We start from the raw sequence: 8,863 nt of genomic DNA, 5'->3' as shown, positions 1-8,863 counted from the left end.
ATGTTCATTTCTATGTCTATCTTAAGTAATTTAATTATCTTGTTCATAGTTTATTGATTCGATCCTTACCTTGGAAGAGAGTGTGATAATTGCAAAGTCTCCATGTACAAATATCCTTGATAGTATGCATATGTAAATAGATTCATATATATGTTGACACACACTGAAATCACACATGCATGTACATGACATACACACGCAAACACACACACACACATGCACACACACTCATACTCACACGTGCACATGCATGCACACACACAAATATGCATACACATACGCTTAAGCATCTTGGGGGGTTCACTATATATAAACTCTCTATATCACGGCCTAATTTAAAAACCCCTTATTTGTAAATTTTTCATGAATAAAACACACCTTTTTTCTATTCAATCTATAAATACCCTCTTTATATGGTACCCTTCTATACATAAATAATATGTAAAAAAAAGAATTTTAAAAATCCCTTCTATTGTTAAATCCACGTGCTACACTACGTATTTATGAGTGAGCCTCCCAAAACTCCTTCTGTTGAACCCACGTGCTACGCTTACATATTTATGAGTGACCCTCCTCCTCCCCCCCGAGTTGAGCATGCACACACACACACACACACAAATGCACACACATACACACACTCGCACACCACACACATGTGCATGTAGACTTGCACACATAGATGTGCATACATAGAGAAATACATGCACATACGCACGTGCACACACAGGCACACATGCATAGACATATAGGCATGCACACATAGATGTGCCACACACATAGAGTTATATACACATACGCACATGCACACACACAGACATACATGCACAGACGCGCATGCATACTTCGTGCACATGCACAACACACACACACACACACACACACATACGTGCATGTAAAATTGACACACAGTAACATGTGCATGTCACACATGCACGTATAAGGTGTGTCCACGTGTGTGCGAGAGCGAGAGAGAGAGAGAGAGAGAGAGAGAGAGAGAGAGAGAGAGTTTCTGTGTGTGTGTGAGAGAGGGTGTGAGAAGAGCAAGAGTGCATGTGCATGCATGTGTGAGAGAGAGATGTGTGTGTGTGTGTGAGAGAGAGAGAGAGAGTTTTTCTGTGTGTGAGGGAGGGTGTGAGAAGAGCAAGAGTGCATGTGCATGCATATGTGTGAGAGAGAGAGATGTGTTTGTGTGTGTGTGTGTGTGTGTGTGTGAGAGAGAGAGAGAGAGAGTGTGTGTGTATATGTTCATGTTCATGTGCATGTGTATGTGTGTGAAGGGAGAGAGGGTGTTTGCATATGTGTGTGAGAGAGAGAGATTGAGTGTGTGTTTGTGTGTGAGAGAGAGACACACACACACACACGCACATATCCACACGTATACATGTGCAAAGGCACACACACACAGATACACGTATACATGTGCAAAGGCACACACACACAGATACACGCACACACATGCTCACATGGACAAGCACATGCTTGTCCTCACACGTGCATGGACACACACATAGACTTACACACATGCATGCACATAATCCCACACGTGCCCACACACACACACACACACACACACACACAAAACTTTATACCACATTAATGCGTGGGACATAAACTTACTATCTATTATGCAAAGGTTTTTTCGCCATGCCATGTGTCACTCTATCTAGCCATCTCCTCAAACCATCTCCTATGCTCCTCTTCAAGCCACGTGGTGGTAGTGTACAAGGGGGACAATCTATGTCGCAACAAAGCAACGCGGGTCGAGGGTATCACATTCTTACACTCACGATCATGTTGAGTGCCTCACCTTGCACTCATGCCCAGCTTGTTGCCACCCAAGTTCTCGTATTGCAACAACACGAAAACAATGAACACCTGCATGTTGCCCACCTCGATCATGTTGAGTGCCTCACCTTGCACTCATGCCCAGCTTGTTGCCACCCAAGTTCTCATCTTGCAACTGCACGAAAACAATGAACACCTGTATGTGGCCCACCTTGATGCCTTCTTGCTCTCTATAGTTGCAACACAATCCTACACATGATGCGAAAGACCTAGGATGCCCTACATACGACCCTGCCTTACATGCCAAAACAAGTGTGTGAACTCTACATACAATAAGAACGCTGTTTTAATGTCGTAGAAACAATCCCAAGAGACCTAAGAAGATCTATCCGACAAGAGTGAGATTCGAACACACAAGATGTGTTGAATAACAACTCCATGAGCTAACCAATCTACCACACATCATGTGATAGAAAGGTTAGCCCATTTTGTTTATGTGAACATAATTATAACAACTCCATGAGCTAACCGATCTACCACACGTTGGGTGAGAGAGAGAGAGAGAGAGAGAGAGAGAGAGAGAGTACTCCACGTGAAATATATGAACATAATTATAAATCATTAAATGTTTGCGTGTGTGTGTGCGTGTGTACAAAGAGAGAGAGAGAGAGAGAGAGAGAGAGAGAGAATGTACATAAATGTGAGTAGCATAGAGATACACATACGCATCAGAACAATCATTCTATGACACACCAATGCTACACGTGTGTCCATGACTTCTATATAATCTACTAAGCAGAGGGGGGGGACACATGACAGACAAGGTGGGAGTGCGAGCACATGTAAAGCCAAGCAGTAAACATTTTGCTTTTTGTGCTTAAAAATAGGCAAAGACCTCAATTTTTCTTGAATTATTGCATTACACTGACGTTCAATAAAAACACCCCGAGTTGTTTTTTCAACCCCAGTTGTTTTTTAAAGACATTTCTAATTTCATTAGAAAAGAATTTTGTTATTTTTTCGTGTTGTGTATGCCATTTTAAAAGGTCCATATTGGACTTCTTATCAGCACAAATCGTTTTCAAACTTTCGATTTTGGCATGAGAATTACCATGTCTCTCAAACTAGTCCTCCCCATTGCAAAATTGTAGTCCCTTCCAGTCTCTCTCTCAGCCATGCCCCGCCCCTCTCTCCCTCACACACACACAACTGCACATCCATGACACTTTGCACAATTGCCCACACACAACGGCACCCTAGCACAGGTGCCATCTTTCTTCATCCTGGCATTAATTATAATCGAGGTGAACTTAATGAGTTAATGTGAAAGAACATTTTGCACAATGGGCCACGCACAATAGCACCCTAGTATAGGAGCCTGACATTAATTATAATTGAGGTGAACTTGATGAGCTAAAGTGAAATAGGAATCAGCACTTAAAAAAATATTTTACTTACTTAATTCCTCGTTCAACACGGACTACGAATCATTAATTTGAGTTGGTTGCAAATTATTTTTTTCTGGCAAGGTTTTGTTGGACTTTCTTTTTACACGTGCCTTCTCCCTCCTTCAAAGCGCCATCTCTCTCCCTCTCTCTCGTTCTTGCTCATGGTATAATTGGCAAACAGGAGCTATACACGTGTAAAACAAAATTCTAGCAATCAGTGCGAGAGGCCATTTTAAAAAATCATTTCCTTGAGAGATTTACATCTTCGGAGAAATCGACCCACGTATTCTAAGAGCTTATATGATGAGGAGGCATGACAAATTTAGGAATTATGAAACCCTTTGTAAAAGGGCATGGAAATTGGAGAATTAAAGGAATGCTAATCACCCATCCATTGAGAGGGTCCATGGGGGGAATTCTAGACCACCCACATGATATCTATTTCAACAGTGTTGATGTGTATCGACAAGAAGAGAGACGGTAGAAGAGGGGAGCTATGCGTCCTCATTGCTTGTTTGATTTGGTAGCTTCGGTAAAGTTTTTTTGATGTAACTAACCTAAATAATGAAAGTATTTACAATTGCTTTTCTTTGCTTCTCTTCTTCATAAACACCTTTGATAATTAAGCTTACCTCATATGACTATAATAAGGTTGAAGGCAAACCCTATAGAACAGGAGGGCTTGCCTTTGACAAATTCGATTGATGTTGTATTTCTCATGCAACTTGTTTGCCTAAACCTTCTGCAACTGCCAAAATACAGAGGTTCATGTGACGTCCTTATAGGTTCTCTTTTTCTTGGATGTGGAAAACATTGGCTGTTTTCTTCTTCGCTACCAGCTGGTGATTTTCTGGTTTGAGATTGCTGCCACCCTTGGCTTTGTGAGAGAGGGGTCTAAAACTGGGAGTCCTCTACTCTCAAGGAGCCTTACAACCTGGCTTCCAATATGGCGTTGACATACTGGACATTGGTCTTTGGAGACCCTGATCACCTGCAAGGACAGGGAAGAACAGTGATTGGCAAATTCAATCAAACTAAGCCTCGGAAAAGCTGGCCTATACTACCCCTCCTGAATTTTTCAAACGAGGAAATTGGTGTCTGGAACAGATTAAACCTTCAAGCCATGCAAATGCCACAGCCTTACCTTCAGTATACAATTTACACAAAACATATGGTTGCAATCAAGCCGTATGTGATCTACAGAGAAGCCTGGTCAAATACACACAAAGTAACCATTAGTATTCCCGAATGTGGTATACACACACACCGTAAATTTCCCAAATGAGACATGAATAGGTATAAAAAAACTACAGACAAGTGGAATAACCATACATAATCTACATGTGTACTTCCACATCTCAGACGACACAGACAAAACATGACGTCCCTGACTATTTACAAATACATCTTAAAAGGTGTTACCCTTGCAGATCCGGCATAAAAGCTGCTCATCGTCTTCGAATTTGGAAGAGGCAGCCATAAGGCTCTCAGACGAGAAGAGAGACAGTACATTTGAGGTGGAATTTATCGGACTCTCAAGAGCAGTAGAGGGCCTTGACTGAACTTGGTCGGCTTTTGGGCTAGCAAAGAGACTATCAGGAAGATTGTGCTCATCGCTGGCAAGGTGGAATAAACAGACACAGGACATAGTCATCAACAACTGAGAGCAAGAACGTATTAAGATTCTGACTGTTAATGATTGATCTTGAACTACCTTGGTTGAGTGACTCGACCCTTCTCTTTGGGCTGCTCATTCTCACTGAGATCTCCATCCAAGACGTCCAAGATGTACCCAAACGCGCTAGAAACTTGAATATTGTTGAGGTCTGCACCAAGAGCAACAGAACGTCAATAACTGCTACAAATCCTGGTCTCTTTGTTGCCTGCATCAACGACTGCTACAAATCCTGGTCAACCCCTGTTCTTAGAAAGCTGTTATGAGCTCTCAACAATGAGATGGGTCAGCTCCATGTAACACAGTACACACCAGCTGCCCAATACCTCTGGTGATCTCTACCCACGAAAAAGGGCAGCAGTAGACAGCTAGGGAAAGTACTTAGAGATAATTCACGTAGAGAGGCAGGGTGAGCTGAAGAAGGATGAACCACCAACCATCAGCTGCCTTGGCCATTTCACTCGAAGAGGCAAGCCCATTTGAGACTCGGCCAAACTGCCCTTGTGTGGGCTCAGTATCAGGAGCCCCTAATTGCGCGAACATTGGTGATGACTCGAACTGCAAATCAGCAAAACGCATTCTCTCTAACTCCAAGGCTTGCTCATTAATTTGCCTCCTCAACATATCATGATCGTCTAAATATTGAATTCCTGCATACCACAAATTGAATAAAAAAAACTAAAATTATTTAACAGAGCAAACTTGGTTGCATATCTCCTACATACAGCTACTCAATTGGTGCTGCACATCAAAGCACTAAAGCAGGATTGAAAGGTAAACCTGCGCCATCCCACACCTGGAGAAAAGGGAAACTCTCTGCCATCAAAACTCCTAGTTGGAAGAAATCTTGAGTGATCCCTCTCTACTAGTCTTCGGCTGATAACATGACCGATCACCACGGGTTAGACATGACCACACCAGCCATAAGAACTAGCAATTGCTTCACCGAAAGGAGAAGGGAGAAAGGGGTTAACTTGTCATTGTGTTTGCTCTTTTCTTTGTAAGGTTTGACAAGCACCCGAGCCCCACATATGTAATGGGGATTGCCTTTTGCCAGAATAGTTTTCACGGTCTCAGGGTGTACAAAGGTCACAAACCCAAACATTCTCTTTTGTTGGAAGGGGATCCTCACGTCCTGGACAAGACCGTAGCCCCTGCACATACCAGAAGCAAAGGTTAACATCCATACAACAAGGAGCACACTAAGAGATTGGAGGCATTAATCTCCCCAGTAAAACTTCCACAGCAAGGAAGCATAACCGCTGTAGCTACAAAGAACTAGATCAAGTGCATTAAGGGGGGCAGACCTGAAGTATCCTGAGACATCTTCTTCGGAGAAAGTGCTCTCTGCAGGGAAGGTCAGGTAGATCTGGCGAGAGCCCGGATTGACAGCACTCAAATCATCTCTTTCACCCCTGTAGGCAGTAAATCTCAAAGCGTCCTCAGCTAACACAACAGCATGCTGGCCATGAGGTCTGTTTGTCATGGTGCGAAAAGAGAAGTTTAAGAAACTAAGTTAAACAACCAAGCCGTTAGGCGAAGAGCAACATTGAGATTGGAGTAGTGGGTCGAAGCACCTGTCGATGAGTGTGACTGTGTTCTTCAGGCGGGCCAAAAGCTTGGTTAGGCTGAAGCCAGCTTTGCCGTGTCGTTGGCTCTCTGTTAGGTAGCCCTCTGCCTGCAGCGTTCGCCCAAATTTTTCGTAGTAGAGCTGGGGGAGGGAAGCTATGGAAACAGGAGCTCTTCTACCTCTCAGCAACTCTTCCAGCTCCATTTCTAACCTCTCTAGAGATCCTTGAAACAGGCCGTCGTCGTAAAGGTAGTCACGCTGTCCGTTGTATGTGTAGGAGTTCGGAGACGCCGGATCCGATCGCACGGTGTGATGCGAGTGCAGAAACCTGCAGTTTGACCCGTGCTTGCAGTAACCCCTGCTGAAGTAGAGACAAGGTTTCCAGGCGGGAGAAAGACACGCGCTGTCCGGCGAAAGGGGGAAGTCTGAGAGCGAAGATGGGCGGCGGGCATTGGCGGAAAGTGGGCGGGAGTAAAAGTTAGCCCCTGCATCTGGGTGGAACTTGTCCACTAATATGCTAGAAATCACATCGGGCTGTGGGGGGTAGCCGTCGTTAACGCTGCCAGCGAAGTGGGGGTGGTGCTGCTGCGGGTGGTGGAAAGGGGTGGCAGAGGCTGGGTTCGACGGCGACAGGGCGTCGTCAACATAAAAAGGGAAGGGGTCGGCAGGCAAGAGTAATGGAGACGGGGAGGAAGCTGAAGTTATGGACGAAAACATGGAAGGGAGTCGGAAGGATAGCGGCGCGAAAGGCGTTTGGGGAGGAGGGGCAGGCGGCAGAGTAAGCCCCAGCTGCTGCTTAGACTTGGAGATGACTGAATGGAGCTGAGAGTCCGGGCCAAAAGCCAGCTTGAGCATCTCTTGTTCACCCTGATCTTGGAGGAGCAAGTAGCCCATTATCTTAGAAGCCAACTCCGGCTCCAGAGATTGAACTCTGGAGTACACCAGTCTGGTCACCTCATACGCATCCATCCCTACGCCTCTCTTCTTTCACCTCTGCACCACCACCCATAATCAGACTTCTACCAATTAACAAGAAAAACACTGGAGTCAATATGGTTGTCATCTCTTAATCGGCGACAGGAAAAAGTAGATTTAATTGTCACATGTAAGCGCACCAAGTGTTTGCGGGACAGCAAGGCTAAGACCTCTATGCAGGCAGCAGGTTCACCTCGTAAACATAAAACCTTAAACCATGCTTAACCGCTTTGCTGTATCCGATACGCATGACCGAGACAGTCATTAACTTCCAGCCGCAGACCTCACAAGATTTCCGTAATCAACGTCTGTTTGAAACGGCCGTCCATAAATCTCATCCTCAAGGTATCGTGTAAGAGAGTAACTGAAGAGTAAACTCCGCACGGCCATCCAAATCAAGACGAAGAGTTTCTCTTGGGAACAAGACCATCCCATAGTCTCACAGTAGAAGCTACAAGCGCATCTCTTGCACACGTCATACGAACGGTGTCTAGACCCACACACCCAGTACGCAGACGGCAGACATGACAATTGTCATGATGCTTGCACCGATAAACCTCCAAGAGATCAGCTCGTACACAGCCGCCATAACCACACTTGAGTAAGAAATCCAGAACACGAAGGAGAGTGAACTAACCAGAGCTATGGCGCCGGAGTTCGGATCGCAGCACATGGTAGATCTGCTGTTGCAGAAGCTATCCCATGGACGGGCGCGCGGAAGGGAAGAGACGCTCATGGACGGCCAGCGACGGTAGTAGTAGTTGGATCAAAATTACGACAGGAAAATAGAAATGGGTAAAGAATTTCATACTTTACTGTGGCAGGAACAGGTCAAAGGAAAGCAGCAGGCGTGAATGTGGCAGGAACCACTGACAAGCAGGAATGAATGGTGGCAGGCTAGAGTAGAGAAGGTTGTTTTTTTTTTCTTTTCCTGCTTTTTGACGCCATAGCCAGCAGGAAGCTCCACAACTCGAGCTCGAGCCAGCCCGAGCTCGGGGAATGAAAAATGAAGGCAGAAACTGAAGGTCAAAACCAGAACATTAGCGACACCGCTAATACCACCCCCTATTTTGGCACGCTTTGCCAAACCAGTGCCATCTACCAAATCTAGCTGATCCGGGGCATTTAAAACCCCTCTTTAAACATATGACGGGCCCCGCCTACGTGCATGGCCCGCCCAGCCCCAAACATGCCTTGCACGTCTTCCCATTGGCTGGAAATCTGCGATCCCAATCTTCAACTTCTGCTGAACTAATGACCACTCACCACGTAGCAGAAAGGGCCCCGCGGAAGGGGCTGGCTGGCACTGACGTGGGAATCTACGTGGGCCCCGATTTCGACGCAGCGGACAAAACATATTCCAACGCGTGGTTTTTTTTGGGGGGGGGCAATTATTTTACAACTTTGAGG

At 45.3% G+C, this 8,863-nt stretch overlaps 1 protein-coding gene across 5 annotated transcripts; it reads right to left on the bottom strand.

Moving 5' to 3' along the window:
- Positions 1–3,463: 3,463 nt before the first annotated feature.
- LOC147619671 (zinc finger CCCH domain-containing protein 18-like) lies at positions 3,464–8,611 on the bottom strand. Of its 5 annotated transcripts, none has more exons than XM_086773364.1 (11): positions 8,091–8,233; positions 7,624–7,943; positions 6,486–7,471; positions 6,216–6,383; positions 5,883–6,062; positions 5,705–5,784; positions 5,346–5,558; positions 4,948–5,059; positions 4,656–4,849; positions 4,378–4,442; positions 3,464–4,224 (listed from the first exon to the last, which is right to left on the bottom strand). In XM_086773364.1, the coding sequence occupies exons 3-11, from the start codon at positions 7,445–7,447 to the stop codon at positions 4,066–4,068; spliced, it is 2,133 nt and encodes a 710-aa protein (XP_086629490.1). In that variant the 5' UTR covers positions 7,448–7,471; positions 7,624–7,943; positions 8,091–8,233; the 3' UTR covers positions 3,464–4,065. The 5 variants fall into 5 exon arrangements, with proteins under 5 accessions (XP_086629490.1, XP_086629489.1, XP_086629487.1 ...); XM_086773363.1 differs by having other exon boundaries at positions 7,594–7,943; positions 8,091–8,232; XM_086773361.1 differs by lacking the exon at positions 7,624–7,943 and having other exon boundaries at positions 8,091–8,611.
- Positions 8,612–8,863: the final 252 nt, after the last annotated feature.

This window comes from Cibotium barometz, chromosome 33, assembly GCF_041138505.1.
Source record: "Cibotium barometz isolate CiBa-2024 chromosome 33, ASM4113850v1, whole genome shotgun sequence".
NCBI lineage: Eukaryota > Viridiplantae > Streptophyta > Polypodiopsida > Cyatheales > Cibotiaceae > Cibotium > Cibotium barometz.
The sequence above is the reverse complement of the archived record's forward strand: the minus strand, read 5'-3'. Positions and strand labels throughout refer to the sequence as shown.

What these genes read in the sequence shown, in the direction of transcription:
- LOC147619671 (XM_086773361.1), bottom strand. Translation starts at nt 7,447, where the DNA reads ATGGATGCGTATGAGGTGACCAGACTGGTGTACTCCAGAGTTCAATCT. An exon ending in GATGTCTCAGGATACTTCAG is followed by an intron (nt 6,063 to 6,215) that starts GTCTGCCCCCCT and finishes TGGTATGTGCAG; the next exon opens with GGGCTACGGTCTTGTCCAGG. An exon ending in GTGTAAATTGTATACTGAAG is followed by an intron (nt 4,225 to 4,377) that starts GTAAGGCTGTGG and finishes CTGTCCTTGCAG; the next exon opens with GTGATCAGGGTCTCCAAAGA.